The sequence below is a fragment of the Brachyhypopomus gauderio genome, chromosome 19, assembly GCF_052324685.1.
Source record: "Brachyhypopomus gauderio isolate BG-103 chromosome 19, BGAUD_0.2, whole genome shotgun sequence".
Taxonomy (NCBI): Eukaryota; Metazoa; Chordata; class Actinopteri; order Gymnotiformes; family Hypopomidae; genus Brachyhypopomus; species Brachyhypopomus gauderio.
Genome location: NC_135229.1, coordinates 11,953,950 through 11,969,907, shown reverse-complemented (window position 1 = coordinate 11,969,907; position 15,958 = coordinate 11,953,950). Strand labels below are relative to the sequence as shown.

At 46.8% G+C, this 15,958-nt stretch overlaps 3 protein-coding genes across 8 annotated transcripts in view; 1 reads left to right on the top strand and 2 right to left on the bottom strand.

Moving 5' to 3' along the window:
• Positions 1-6,957, bottom strand: part of bbs9 (Bardet-Biedl syndrome 9) — a 63,158-nt gene extending 56,201 nt beyond the window's left edge. For 3 of the 6 annotated variants that reach the window (XM_076981851.1, XM_076981854.1, XM_076981853.1), the window contains exons 1-7: positions 6,826-6,957; positions 6,460-6,474; positions 6,254-6,372; positions 5,855-6,005; positions 4,901-4,965; positions 4,329-4,442; positions 3,111-3,285 (exon numbers count right to left, since the gene is read on the bottom strand). In XM_076981851.1, the coding sequence (XP_076837966.1) occupies positions 3,111-3,285; positions 4,329-4,442; positions 4,901-4,965; positions 5,855-6,005; positions 6,254-6,365 (617 nt within the window). In that variant the 5' untranslated portion in view covers positions 6,366-6,372; positions 6,460-6,474; positions 6,826-6,957. The remainder of the gene's footprint in view (positions 1-3,110; positions 3,286-4,328; positions 4,443-4,900; positions 4,966-5,854; positions 6,006-6,253; positions 6,373-6,459; positions 6,475-6,825) is intronic. The other 3 variants (XM_076981855.1, XM_076981852.1, XM_076981856.1) reach the window with 3 other exon arrangements.
• A 2,137-nt stretch (positions 6,958-9,094) lies between these two features.
• eaf1 (ELL associated factor 1) lies at positions 9,095-12,043 on the bottom strand. Its single transcript, XM_076981876.1, has 6 exons — positions 11,786-12,043; positions 11,200-11,294; positions 10,966-11,102; positions 10,385-10,551; positions 10,082-10,300; positions 9,095-9,866 (listed from the first exon to the last, which is right to left on the bottom strand). Exons 1-6 carry the CDS (start codon positions 11,886-11,888, stop codon positions 9,817-9,819), a joined length of 771 nt encoding a protein of 256 aa, XP_076837991.1. The 5' UTR covers positions 11,889-12,043; the 3' UTR covers positions 9,095-9,816.
• Positions 12,044-12,419: 376 nt separating this feature from the next.
• pmvk (phosphomevalonate kinase) lies at positions 12,420-15,440 on the top strand. The gene is given in 6 exon segments (XM_076981225.1): positions 12,420-12,830; positions 12,921-12,984; positions 13,068-13,162; positions 13,164-13,185; positions 13,551-13,680; positions 13,971-15,440. Coding segments are annotated over 6 exon segments (579 nt in total). The 5' UTR covers positions 12,420-12,741; the 3' UTR covers positions 14,150-15,440.
• Positions 15,441-15,958: the final 518 nt, after the last annotated feature.

Below are 15,958 nucleotides of genomic sequence, written 5' to 3'. Positions count from 1 at the left end.
CCACACACATGTGGAACACACGCGCGTTTTGTGTGTGTGTGTGTGTGTGTGTGTGTGTGTGTGTGTGTGTGTGTGTGTGTGTGTGTGTGTGTGTGTGGGACTAGGGAGGCGGGGTTGGATCAGCCGGTGAGAGGCAGCCAAAGCCATCAGAAGGTGAACGTGAGAATGTCCAGGCAACCCCCGTGGAGGATGAAGAGACACACACTCCCTCCCCTCACGCCAGCTGCCGCCTTGTTAGTTCAGTTAATTTTCTGCAGAGCTACGCTACAATAACACGACTCTAATGGTTTTAGACGGAAGGAGACCGGGTTCAGTTCAGGAAGAAGAGCGAGTTCAGTCAGAGCGCTGATGTGCAGTTATGTTACCTGGACAGAAGCCAAGCCTCAGCACAATTTTACACAAACCCCCACAATCCTCAGCACAATTTAACACAAACCCCCACAATCCTCAGCACAATTTTACACAAACCCCCACAATCCTCAGCACAATTTTACACAAACCCCCACAATCCTCAGCATAATTTAACACAAACCCCCACAATCCTCAGCATAATTTAACACAAACCCCCACAATCCTCAATGTAATTTACTACAAACCCCCACAATCCTCAGCACAATTTAACACAAACCCCCAAAATCCTCAGCATAATTTAACACAAACCCGCACAATCCTCAACACAATTTAACACAAACCCCCACAAGCTTCAACACAATTTAACACAAACCCCCACAATCCTCAGCACAATTTTACACAAACCCCCACAATCCTCAGCACAATTTTACACAAACCCCCACAATCCTCAGCATAATTTAACACAAACCCCCACAATCCTCAGCATAATTTAACACAAACCCCCACAATCCTCAATGTAATTTACTACAAACCCCCACAATCCTCAGCACAATTTAACACAAACCCCCAAAATCCTCAGCATAATTTAACACAAACCCGCACAATCCTCAACACAATTTAACACAAACCCGCACAATCCTCAACACAATTTAACACAAACACCCACAAGATTTAACACAATTTAACACAAACCCCCACAAGCTTCAACACAATTTTACAAAAACCCCCACAATCCTCAGCATAAATTAACACAAACCCCCAGAATCCTCAGCACAATTTAACACAAACCCCCACAATCCTCAGCATAAGTTAACACAAACCCCCACAATCCTCAGCACAATCCTCAGCACAATTTAACACAAACCCCCACAATGCTCAGCATAATTTAACACAAACCCCCACAATCCTCAATGTAATTTAACACAAACCCCCACAATCCTCAGCATAATTTAACACGAACCCCCACAATCCTCAGCATAATATAACACAAACCCACACAATCCTCAATGTAATTTAACACAAACCCCCAAAATCCTCAGCATAATTTAACACAAACCCCCACAATCCTCAGCATAAGTTAACACAAACCCCCACAATCCTCAGCATAATTTAACACAAACCCCCACAATCCTCAGCATAATTTAACACAAACCCCTACCAATGCTCAAGCTAAATGTGTTGGGGGAAAAATTATAATAGACATTATATACAACTGAACAAAGGCCGGTTATATGTGTTAATGCCCTCACATATCTAATACGGCCCGGCACACTCTCTCACTCTTACACACTCATACACACGCATACACACACACACACACGCTCACACACACACACACACGCTCACACACACACACACACACACTCACAAATGCTCATACACATGTATGCACTCTCACACACACAAACACAAGTTCATTCCATCTAAGCAGTGGTGCTATTCAGGTCTTAACCTCAGTGATTGTCGACTGAGAGGCGGCATGTCTGTGAGTGTGTGAGTGTGTGTGTATATGAGTATATGTGAGTGTGTATTGTTTTCAATCACCAGCCAGCGTGGGAGAAACCCCGCCAGAGGAAACAGCAGAAGTCATTTATATGAAAGAGGATACTTCTCTGACCTGGCATGGAACCGCACACACACACACACACACACACACACACACACACGCTCCAGAGACCCTTCCCCCGAACCCAAACACCTCGCCAGGAATCAGCCTGCGGCAGAGCGGTCCGAGAGCCGGGCCTCACACACACACACAAACACACTGCTACCCATCGCAGGCATCCCAGGTAGCCCCTCCCACACCCACCCTCCTCTCTACTCAGCATTCTAGAAGTCACGGAATGACTCCGCCCCTCTGCCCCGCCCCTCGTAGCCGTGGCCTTCCCCTCATTAGAGGTTGACACGTGCAGTGGGATCGCTGGCTGGGTGACATCATCATTTCCACCACTGTCCTGTCTGCTGGAGCAGCCGGATAACAGCCAGAAAGGGCGGAGCCGCACACGTGTTGCTAAGCCCCGCCCCCCCTCGCAGTCCCACAGGGTCCCGCGCGTGAGTGGAGGCGGACGACGCCAAGCGGCTGCCCGAGCGGAAATTTTAATCGGGACACGGAGAACGTCCACTTAGCACGGTGCAGCGCGGGCCTCGGGCGGGCAAACAGCCGTGACATCCAGCGGCCTATTTTTACCCAGAGTTCCCCACGGCCCTGTCCGCCTCTGCCGCGCTGCTATTTACAACACGGCGGAGATGGAGGATGTGGTGAGCGGTATGAAAAAGAGGGTGGAATTAGAACGAGAGTGGAATCTGTCTGTCTCTCTCTGTCTGTCTGCTTGTCTGACTCTTTCCGTCTCTCTTTCACTGTTGTCTCCCTGTCTCTCTCTCTATGTCTGTCTCCCTGTCTCTCTCTCTCTATGATACAGCACAAGCTTATTTAAAGCTCAAATAAGAAAGTGAAGTGAGGAAACGTTTGGAGCACATGGTTATGGACATAGTGAAAATGCAGCAGTAAGTCACTTAAGTGCCAAAGTGGCACTTAAGTCACAACAGTGGGACAGGGACAGCTCCGCCCCCCCCAGAGACAGCTGTGGGTTAAGAGTCTGGACCGCATAACGGCTTCTTAAAAGACAATTAACTCAAACAAGGGCGAGGCCAGGAAGTGATGTCACAACCCAGAGCCTAGATGGTGGCGGTATGCAGATTTCCGCAGGTTTCTGGCCATACGACTGGCTGAACTTAAGAGGCTGGGGGAGGAGCCTGACCTGTAACACTCCACCTGGCGGGTGGAGGAGACGGTGATGAAGGCGTCGGTGCGGGCGCAGTAGCACAGCGGTCCGGGCATCAGGAAGGCGGGCAGGAAGCGTCCGAAGGCGTAGCTCTCCTGCTCGAAGAACATCAGCATGCCGTCCATGGACTGGACGCAGATGAAATGGTGACCTGCGTGAAAAAAAGGCGCGAAACACACGATTTTATGAGATGGAGGAGTTGGGCGCCCCCCGCTGGTACTGCTGTGAAACACGCCCATCACAGCGCCGTAAAACCCGCTGATCACAGCGGCGAGAGCGCTAATTAGGCCCCTCTGCGCTGGTAAAAATCACACACTCACCAGGTTAGGGTCAGTGGGAACTACCAATGGACACACATACACACACACACACACACACACCTCAAAAGTCCACATATGGGAACCTAATGAGAATCTGGGTACATGGATGCGTGTGTGAGAGAGTGAGTAAGTGTGAGTGAGTGTTAATGATTTTGGGAATGTTCAGAACTGAATAATAACTTATAATGTACTCTAAGTAGTATAATAACAGGGCTGGGGCCAGTCCGAGTCTGGGTCAGTACCGGGCCACCCGGCAGGCTGTGTAGTTGAACACAGAGCAATCCTTTCAGAACCAGCGCCTCTCACGGTGAGCTGCAAGACTCTCCTCAGCTCAGGGGACCCCATTAATATCACCATGTACATGATTAATTAGGCCATTTACGAAGATTGCTTCCCAAATGTTTCCACGCTGTGAAACGAGTGTTTTTCTCAGTAATACTCCTCTTCCCCATCTCTCTCTCTCTCTCTCTCTCACACACACACACAACCTTATGCGTACTTCATGAACAATTACTATTCATTTTTCAGAAGTTCAGACATGGAATTTCACACATGCACATAACTGCTCTTTGGAAAGAATCTCCTAAAAAGTCGTGCTCTGCTGTCACCTTGTGGTCAACAATGGTACTGCGTGCACAAATACACTCGAGACCTACATCCTCTTAAGCCCAAGGGCGATCCTCCTTATACGTGAAGGTGCATTATATTTAATCCGCTCTCCTCACCCAGTCAGATTAGGATGACGGAGCTGTGTACAGTATGCAGGAGGAGCTTAGCTATTGCCGTTCTACCAATAGTAAAGAAGCTTGTTTGTAACGATCGAGTGCAACTTGGAAACGGAGGGGATAAGGGACGCTCGGGGCAAAAGGCTCACCCGTGACCCCCCCGAAGGGGCCAAAGGTCATGCAGCAGGCCGTCCTCTGCAGGTTGTGCTCGTAGACCAAGCGCAGCTGGTATTGGTCACCGTGTTCCACGTTCCCAGCCATGCCTGACGACCCCAGACGAGAGAGAGAGAGAGAGAGAGAGAGAGAGAGAGAGAGAGAGAGAGAGAGAGAGAGAGAGAGAATAACAGTGTTATTGTCATGAGAAGAGGGACCGTGCTTTGCCTGTTAACTCCTGAATATCGGCAGATAGAGCAGCACAAACTCCTTGAGTGTGATTCTCATGCAGACTGTCACATTTATAAATATCTGCTAGTTGCTCTGAATAAGAGCGTCTAGCAAAGGCTGGAAATGTAAATATGACCTCTACGCACTTTAAAAGAGCGTTTCTGTTATCTCGCGTTAGAGCTCATCAAGGGGCGTGACTGGGAGGAAACAGAGACCACAAAACGACATGAACCAAGCACAGCGGCAAGAGAAGAGGAGTGAGAGGGGCCGGGACAGTGGGCGGGACAGTGGGCGGGGCAGTGGGCGGGGCAGTGGGCGGGGCAGGGAGGACACTGACCTGAAAGGGCGTAGACAGAGAGCCTCCTGGGGTGCAGCACAGCCAGGTGGAGCAGCTCCGAGCATCTGGAGGAAACCGAGGAACACTTAGTGACATCAAACCAGACCTGGAGAACTCAGAGAGTTGAAAATGCAAAGTGTCTCGTAAGTACAGAAACGGGGCGGGGAATTCCGAAAAGCCACCTGCGAGCAATCAGGAGATTAGGAGGAACCCTGGCTGGGAGATCACTGAGCACGCACAGCACGCCCAGGTTCTGAAGGAGCGTGTTTCCCGTCCAATCACAGCGATGCTCTGTGACTGAGTCCAATTTGTGGTTTCTACCAAGAACCCATCAAGACGCCCAACCTCCGAGTCGTTGTTTTGGGGAGCGTAAAACATAACAAGCGATTTATGAACGTGGCCCCGAACCACAGCACGTAACGCTACGCCCCAAAAAAACCCACCGTACCTCCTGTATCTTGGCAGAGAGCTAGCAGACGACGTTAACACAGCGGGCTTCAGAAGAGCTGGAGCTGTGGTTGGAGCAGAGCTAAGCAGAAGCAGACACTTATCTGGGAGAGGAGCCGGACTGCGTGAAGATAAACTAACAGCTGGAGAGCTGTGTGTGTGTGTGTGTGTGTGTGTGTGTGTGTGTGTGTGTGTGTGTGTGTGTGTGTGTGTGTGTGTGTGTGTGTGTGTGTGTGTGTACATCTGGCCTTCAGATAAAAAGCCCTGGAGAACCACTCCATGACGTTCTCCCTCCACATCGACTTTACAGCCAATGGGCACATCCCACTGAGCACGAGTAACCAGGGGTTACGAGTAACCAAGAGTTACGAGTAACCAAGAGTTACGGGGCACTGACTACCCAGGCCAGGTTTGTTGACGCGTGGGGTCAAGATGGCTCTGTGTTCGGGAGACAGACCCTGCAGCAGTAACCCCTCCCCCTCCCCACCCCGAGCTCCGCCCACTTACGAGACGAACTTGCCCACTTCCACCTGGATGATGGGGTCCCGCATCTGTACCTCCAGCAGCTGGGCGCCGGCCGCGGGACCCTCGCCGGGCTGGCGGGCGTGCGGGGCGAAGACACGAAGCATGCCCATGTAGCTGCCCACCACCACCTTATCTGGACCGGGACACGGAGCAGGAGAAGGACAACATCTTACTCTTCTTTGTTTTGTTTTTAAGCGTGTTTTTATAAACATTTTTAAGGAATTTGAGGGTCAAATAGTAGCTTAACACCCATCCGATCCCGTTAACATCCTGCTGTTCGGGACCGACAAGACCAGAACCACCCAAGCCTGCAGTCCCTGGATGGCAGTCAGGACACGTTCGACACATCAAAGCGAAGGCGTGGGCCCGCGGGACACGTACCGTAGCCACTCCCACTGTTGTCCACATCCCCCACGCACAAGCAGCCCTGGTCAAACTCCTCCCCCTCCCCCAGCACGGCTGACCACCAATCCCGGGCCTTGAACAGGGACATCTTGCTGCTGCCACGGGAGACAACGACGACGGTCACTTCAAACGCAGGTAAACGGAGAGAGCCCGTGAAGAAGGATGATCCGTTCTGTGCTTACCTCGTTTCTCTAGTTCTGGGTACAGAGAAAGACAGACAGAGAGAACAGGTGGAAGATTGTGGTTTTGATTTGACCATCAGAATTGGCATAGATAACTAGGACTAGGACAGAGAATTTTATGTACTGAAATAAACACACCACCAAGGCACGAGTTACAGGTGACGTGAGACATTCATTTAGACGGGCTAAAAAAACGTATAAAAACGTTACGACGCCGTTTTTCACGCATCTTTAATTCCCAAACGTTAAAAGCCTGTTGACCGTGTTAGCTCACCCAGCTAACCACTAGCCGCGGTAACTAAAAACAAACGAAGCTGTTCCCGGACCGGACCGGTGTTTCTGGACACCTCGCCCCGTCATGTGTACCTTCAACTGAGGGTGTCCGGCGACGTTTAGCGGCGGTTCAGATCCCACATCGCGCACGAGCGTGGACTCACATCACTGTTGTCATGGCACTGACACTAGCGGGCAAACCGAGTGAGTGAAGCTCGGAACAACAGCAGACATTTGTTGCAGATTGTCAAAATAAAAGTCCTGGGGCCATCGCTTTTGTTACGGGGGACACCGGCCCACCACACATATATGCGATTGTTGGACATCCCATTCCAAAACTGTGGCCGTTAATATCTCTGCAACTATAGCAGTCTCCATTCTTCAGTGAAAAATTTATTTGGAATTTAGTCAAAAGAGCAATTGTGAGGTCGGGTACTAGTGTTGGACGAGAGTAATGGTTCGGTTCATCTCAAAGAAATGTGGCTGAGGTCAGGGCTGTGTGCAGACCTCTCTAGCTCCTTCACACTAATGCTTTATGTGCCTTGTGCACAATAAAACTGGAACATCATGTGGCCTTCCCAAAATGTCTAGAACTAACTTGAGTCTAAGCTGTTTATGGAAACGTAATAACGAATGAACTGATGGGATGGGACGTATGTAAAACAAAAAGTATGTGTCATACAATTACGTGTTCCATGTCCAAAAGAAGACATTTTAATAGAACTGAATAGTGAAACAGGTGTTTTGGTAAAAACAAGGGAACAATGAAACTGAAAATAAACGTGGTTATAAAGTGGTGTACTAAACCCACGCCTTCAACACTGTGGTGTACTAAACCAACACGCCTTCAGCACTGTGGTGTACTAAACCCACACACATTCAACACTGTGGTGTACTAACCCCACACATTCAGCACTGTGGTGTACTAAACCAACACGCCTTCAGCACTGTGGTGTACTAACCCCACACATTCAACACTGTGGTGTACTAAACCCACACGCCTTCAGCACTGTGGCGTACTAACCCCACACATTCAGCACTGTGGTGTACTAAACCAACACGCCTTCAGCACTGTGGTGTACTAAACCCACACACATTCAACACTGTGGTGTACTAAACCAACACGCCTTCAGCACTGTGACGTACTAACCCCACACATTCAGCACTGTGGTGTACTAAACCAACACGCCTTCAGCACTGTGGTGTACTAAACCCACACACATTCAACACTGTGGTGTACTAAACCAACACGCCTTCAGCACTGTGGCGTACTAACCCCACACATTCAACACTGTGGTGTACTAAACCAACATGCCTTTAGCACTTTGGTGTACTAAACCCACACACATTCAATACTGTGGTGTACTAAACCCACACATTCAGCACTGTAGTGTACTAAAGCAACATGCATTCAGCACTGTGCTGTACTAAAGCAACATGCCTTCAACACTGTGGTGTACTAAACCCACATGCCTTCAGCACTGTGGTTTCTTTAGATTGTGTAAACTAGATCACATTTCTACAGCATGGACCTCACTAAACAGGATGGGAAACCCCTGTACGGGAATTCAGGACACATCTCGGCCCTTATTGACTCCATACGAGATATGGCATTTTATTCTCCAAAACAGGACCATCACATTTTAACATATTCACAATAGTGGTTTAGGGTTTGGGTGCCCAACACTGGGGCAGTCATGGCCTGGTGGTAGGGAACTGCTCTTGTGACCGGAGGGTTGTGGGTTCGATTCCCAGACCTGAGGCCATGACTGAGGTGCCCTTGAGCAAGGCACCTAACCCCAACTGCTCCCCAGGCGCCGGGCTAGGGCTGCCCACCGCTCTGGGCACGTGTGATCCACAGCCCCCTAGTAATCACTAGTGTGTGTGTGTTCTAACTGCACAGATGGGTTAAAAGCGGAGGACAAATTTCGATTCCGGTGTAAAAATCACAATTGACAAAATATGGCACATTTAAATTTACATTTACAACAATAACCTCAACTTGAGTGTTATGGAGACTAAAACATTTCTGAGTGTTAATTATTGTATTCATTTCTGAAAGGCCTCTTGCTTTCTCCTATTAGTGTTTCATGGGCAGTGAATCTCTTATTCAGGAAGGAAATATCTTTGCACTGGTCTAAAACACATCCTACAGTAGCACTGATATAAACTGTAATCAGCAGTTTGTCTTCTCTACTAAGAGCACAAACACTGATACTACAGTAGCTGTGTGAGTAAAACGTTAGAAGGTGACCAGTGGACAAAGGCATTACGTGACTCAGGGCAGGCAATTCTGCCCTACGATGGACACCGTGACCAATTATTCATACAGATGTAACAGATACACAACATGTCATTCCTGTACTTTTATGCTCCTTTAATACTGGACAATTCAGACAGATACAGGAAGATCCATTTCAAGTCAATATCACAGAATGAGCAATGAGAACTAGTCTCACAACACAGACTCGTTTTGGAGTCCACATTCACCCCCATTCTGTTAATTACACATTCACGTTAACGTCTGTACACCTACTGCACCTAGAAGCTACAATTTAGGCGAAAAAAATGTACAGCCGTCAAGAAGCTACAACACAGTTTTTTCCATTTCCTACAACATCCGCTGCTGGTGTCTGACCTCAGCAAAACGTCAACAGACAGACATACCGAGGCAAAAGACTGGGCGACCCAGAGCATGTGGCCTTATTAACTAAGGCCCTTAAGGTAAGCTCCCTCAACACACTTCATATATATACACACACACACACACACAGTTCCATAACAGTCACGCTTATGGTGATTTTTGAACAGGTACGCTAAAATATTTTACAGCAGGCCATGTACTCCAACTTTACGCCAAAACATTGAAATACACATCTAATAAAAACGCATTCATCAAATTCCTATGTTAACAGGAGGTTGAAAATAGACATTTCACATAACATTAGATTGTGATGAAACGCACTGCAAAAGGGACTGATAAGAGTTTAAAAAATCCAAGAACAAGGGGGATGAGAAACAGTGTTTTGAGAGGAGCAGGACAGTGTCGGGGTATCAGGACAGTGGGCGGGGCAGAGAAGGCTGTCAATCCTCATCACTGTCGCTGCCAGACTCACTCAGCTGCAAGTCATTCCCTGAGAAGAGAAGAAAGCACCGAAGCATCGCCATTAAGCCCAATAAAAGTTCGACAGGAAACAGAGGAAAGTATTTATCGATTACTATTTACAAATAAGCAATCGATAACTCAACAAACAACTTTTTATTCATTCGCGGCCTTCACAGGTGACGTCCCTTTAAGACGGGCGCTGGGGTCGGCCTGTGTGTGTGGGCGTGTCGGTCGGACTCTCACTGAGCGTGTTCATCAGCTGGTTGCTCCCCTGAAGCTCGTCCGTGCCGTTGGCCACGTCGGCGTCTCGGGCGGGCGAGGGGCGGGGCTGTCCGAGGATGGGCGGGCTCTCCTGTTCGCCGTCGCTGCTGGAGCTGTCGTCTGCGCCGCTGCCCGAGCAGCTGGAGGAGCTGCTACTGCTACTGCTCATCTGCTCGATGACCTCCACCTCCGCCCGCAGCTCTGAGACGCAGGTGGAGAGATTAACACCCTGTGTGGAACCTGTGTTTAGAGGAGACACGGCCCCCCGGGAGGGGAGGGGCTCACCTCTTTTGATGTCATCCAGCTGGGGCTCAGGGGAGGGGTTATCTTTGGTGGGCGAGGCCTTAGCCCCGGCACCAGGCTTGGTTGGGGTGCGGAACTGCGCGGTCGGCTGACTGGCCCTCACCGACTGCTGCTCTATCCGGGCCTGGATCTTACTGCTGCCCTCAGCTCTGACACACCAACATGGGAGGGGCTCTATTTAGCCAATAACAGGGACTACACAGCACATTTGCTCATTAATATGACAATATGCAAATTAACAATCCAAAAGAATCAACTATTTTTCTGCTATGTACATTATGTACAAATGAATGTACCCATGTAGTCTAACAAATCTAAATATGGCTGGTCAACCTTAATTGTTTATCACCGAGTTTTAATACTACAGGAAGGAATAGAGGTAGCACAGTGACAAAAGAAAATGAACAAATAAAAAAAAAAGTTACATTGTAAGTTCTGCATATGTTGCACGAGTAGCAGAACTGTCCGTGTCTTTAAGTCATCGTCAGAAACGGATAAGCCCAAAAGGTGCGGGCAGCATTTCCCCTTTGACCTCTCATACAATTTCCCCTTTGACCTCTCACCTGGTTTTCTTGACCTGGATGCTGCTGCAGAGCTTTTCCAGGATGCATTCTCCAGTGTCGTGGTTGATGATCAGGACGCAGTCTTTCTGATACGGCCTTTTATTGCCTTTGAACACGGTCATGGGAGGTGTGGAACCCTCGAGACAAAATAATAATATTAATAACCAGACACCGTCATGGGACACAGATCACAGTACGTAACTGGGGATATCATACGGGACGCGGCAACCTTACTGGTATGTGTGGCAGTGTAATGGTGACTTCGTCTCCTTTGCCCACTTGCAGCTCACCCTCACAGGAGGTATCGATGGATGCTGGTTTAAAATCATCTGAGGAAGGTGAGAATACAGCTGTAAGCACAGGGCTTCACTAAATCCTGCTGTGCTACTGCTTAATTATAAATGTGTGTATTGCTCCCAGCATCTTATGAAAGCCGCATTCACCAATGATGGACACTAAAACTGATCTTGGCTGTTGTACACCTGTTTCATCTTTCTGTGAAGCTTCCTGCACTGGTGGTTGGCAGAAAAACACGAAATCCAGGAAGATAAACTCTTAAGAGCCCTGGATCTCAAAACCACAGGAGCTTAATAATGATTCATAACCACTCCTTACACATCTCATTACTGTAAAAATGTTAGTTGCTAACCTATGGTGACTCCAAAAATGAATTTGGCTTCCAAAACTCAACAAACGACGACGTATTGAGCCATTATTGTTGGCATTTACGTTGTTTTTTTCAACTAATTTATCTAATAAGACGTTAGACAGTTAGCCGGCGAGCTAACAGCACTCAGCGCAGCGGAAGCGGATTACTCACATCTTATCGTGTGGAATGACGATTTCGGTCGTTTCTCAAAACTCTCCCCAAGCTTTAAAACATGTTCCTCTTTATCCTGAAGAGGATTAGAGCTCCCATTCATGACTGTAGTTGATCTGCTGGAACCTACATTTATTTTTAAATGCTCTTAGCGGTCTAACGTACTGTTATGTATGTTTTAATTGAAACTAGCTAATCAAAACAAAGTGATACGCACTTGTTGACAAACAGCCGAACGTAAGAGTTCAATAACTTCCGGGTTATCGCTAGCCAAACAACACAAATAAAAGCCCCCCCCCATTCAGAGCAAAACGAGAGCGAGAAATACGACTGGCATGTTGGAACATTATTAGTAGGCTTTAAATATTATGTTAAAATATATACACGAGTTCATGCTTATTTAGCAACAACCCATATATCTAGGAAGGGATTCTGAAATGGTGCTTTCGTATTTCTCAGTTCCTCATAAGAAACATATATATATATATATATATATATATATATATATATATATATATATATATATATATATATATATTTAAATTTAGAAATACAACGCTACAGGAATTAAATATTTTTGTTTGTTTGTTTGGGTTTGGTGGGGGCAGGACTTTTGGCAATCTGATGGTACGTAGGCGTGAAACGACGACTGACGCTCATGGCGTGACGATCTTCCGATTACCGTAAAGCCGAAGTCACGCTCGTCTCCGGAAAATAACGAACTTCCCTGGTGAACACGTGTTTACATTATATGTGCATTTTATGCACAGATGAAAAGAAAGACCCCTTTGAGTAAAAACGACGGATATCTTGGGGAATTGAATATTAACACCCTCTCTATTTTTACCCTAAACCCCATTTTACCTGTTTTACGGTAATCCTGCCTTCTTCCTTCACGTGGACTTATTCTAGAGGAAATATTTAAAATCCGTTGTATTGAAGAAATTATTGGAGTTATGACACCTATACAGCCAAAACTAATTCTGTTATTCAGTGGAAAGCGAAAGTCGGGGAAGGACTATGTTACCGATTTAATACAAAACAGGTGTTGTATGAGTTTGCCCATTCTTGTATGATTCTTTCACTGATTCACTGAAACGTGGTTACAATGTTCATATTCGGATCATGTTTGTAGATTGGGCCCGAATCTGTGCTGTACACTTAGACTATCTGGTCCGCTCAAGGAAATATATGCGCAGGTAAACTTATCCTCAGCTTAAAACACACAAAAAACTTTAACATGTATACTGCAGATTATCGATCACTGTTCGTTCTTCCTTAGGAACATGGTCTAAACTATGAGCTACTCCTGGGAGCTGGTCAGTATAAGGAAAAGTATCGGGCTGATATGATCCGGTGGGGGGAGAGCAAGAGACAGGGGCGTTACCCAGCCGGTGTGGGTGAGTAGCGCACGGATATTTACATCGGCCGATACTGAGGGAGCGATAAGATACGATCCAACGTCATAAACATAAACGATTTTTAAAAGTTGCACAATTGAAGACTTTGTATGAACATTCTGGTCCGATTTCAGCTCACTGAAAATCCTACATTTCCTCCATACAGTGCATGGGTAATTTCAGTTGAAAATACTTTGAAATGTAGGTTTCGTCTTAGTCTGTGGCTAGAAAACTGGCCCACGTAATCTGAAGCACTGCAGTTAGGTTGGATAAGACATACACAGAATCATCAGGCTGTATCTGCATGTCTCGATCAGACCAGCTGTCCTGCGTGCACCTAACGTGACCGGTCTTCCTCGGCCCAGGTCGTGAGTGACTGTCGGAGGATGTCCGACTTGCAGTGGTTCTGGACGGAGTATCCGCAGCAGTGCGTTAGCGTCCGAGTGGAGGCGTCGGAGCAGACCAGGACCCAGAGGGGCTGGAGGTTTACTGCAGGTAGGAGAGCACTGACTACACAAACAGCCCAGGTCCTGCTCTGGTAAGATTTGATCATGGCACTGGTTACTTTTACAGCCACAGCCCTTGATTTGTTTGTCGTGGATCTCCTCTGATTCAAGCACTTTTGCAAACATAAACCACATTTGGGAAACCATTCCTCAAAGTTCATTCTTGGACTAAATTGCAGCACCATTGTGGAATCTATTGGTATTTATTTTCTAGTTCATCTAGTTCATCTCGTTTCTAACACGCCCAGGCATTACCACGACCTGTCTCTTTCTCTCCAGGGGTAGACGATGCAGAATCTGAATGCGGCCTGGATCAGGGCCTGGACTTTGACTGGACTATAACCAATGATGGAGACTCCCGTCTTCTCGATGGACAGTTCGAGGGACTGCTGTCCTTGGCTAGGGAGAAAGCAGAGCAGGACCCCAGCATACAAAACATTGTCAAGAAGGGACAGTGAAGATGGACATTGGTGACATTGCTGCTATAACCTGTTATTCTGTTATTCTAGGGGACATTGCTGCTATAACCTGTTATTCTGGACCATGTCTACCAGTACCGAGGAGTGCATTTCAGTATTGTGAGAAGTGCTAGCTGTTTTTGTAATAAACAAGCAGGTAGTATTTACTCAACACTGTGTTTTAGAAGGACACAAGGCTGTTCAGATCATCTGCGCTCTTTCTCTGGAGCTTAATCGCACCCTGTCAACGTGAGTCATTAGCAAAGAGGAAGCCACGGCATTACCAAAGACATCATTGCTGTGTTTCTCATTTGCACATATTCAGGTTGAGAGGATATTATGCATCCCTTGCAAAACCATCTAGAACCTTTGCTTTCCCAGGAAATATATGTGCACATATTTAACCAAAATATATTGTAAATTAAGCAGCCTGTGGTCAAGCTGAACAAGATTCCTAGTATTTTGTACTTGTAAAGAACTTTTAACTGGCCAAAATACAGATTGCTTAAGGATTTGGAGTCCAAGAACCTTGAGTGTGATAACAGATGTCATGACCAAAGTGATTACTCTTTCCAGAGACCGTCCTCCTTACTGTATAAGGACCATTAGCGAGACAGTCCTCACTGTATCAGCATTAGCGAGACAGTCCTCCTCACTGTATCAAGACCATTAGCAAGACAGTCCTCACTGTATCAAGACCATTAGCGAGACAGTCCTCCTCACTATCAGGACCATAGGCTGACCAGCAAATCATGAGAAAATTCAGTTCTTCAAATTGTGCAACTAGTCAGGAAATGAATGCTTGCGGAACACCACTATGGAGGTCAGGTGGTAAATTATTGGGAACTGGGAATTCAGTGTGTAATGGTAGAGGAGCAAAAATGAGTCTAATTAACCGGTTATTAATCTGTACATCTCAAGGCCCAACGTTCCCCCCGCAGTCAGTACCACCCTGTAAATTAAAAATTAAAGAAGCCACCAGAAGTATAATGTATGGAGCAGGTCAAAGCTTGACTGGAACATGTGTCAGCATGCCATCATGCCCGTGACATCATTCCACAGTCATTGCCTGGCCAATTGCATTTTTCACACCAGTCACTATGCACATGAATGCAGCTAAGAATTTAGATTTAAGGATTTGTACACCTCATTACAATACAATCAAGCATATGGAGAATGACAAGAGGAATGAAGCATAATCTCAGAAAGATTCATTGGCATTATGGTACTTTATTAAAAAAAAAAATTTGATCGTGTCATTACAATGAAACACTGTTGATAGCAAAATGTTTACATCATTACAATGAAACACTGTTGATAGCAAAATGTTTACATCTTTAACGTCACAATTAATGTTCCAGTTAAAAAGGTTCTTGGCTTATTTACCTCTATTGGTTTCAGGTTTCTGTTCCAGAGAATAAATTGAACGCATGCCGAGATGCTCAGATGACACCTGTAAAGCTCATTCAGCCCTCCTTATTGGCCCACTAAATCTCCTTTTTTGGCAGTGGAATGTGAAGCCCCGCCTCCCTCCCGTTTTTTACAAACCTTTCGTCACCTTTGGAGGGGAGCAAGAAACGCCATCACCTTCAGAAGGCCAAAGGCTGAAACGTGAACATGATTGAACTACATGTTGTATTCCCACCAAACGCAGTGTGATCCCCTGTTGATCTAAACCCTAAACTAGAATTGTCCCATGGGAAAGACATGGAAAGGTTTAACGTGGAAACCGTTAAGAATTGGTCCAGCTGTTTTTGTGGCTCTTTCGGTTATGGTCAAAAGTAGTAAAATAAATCACTGACAGCATCA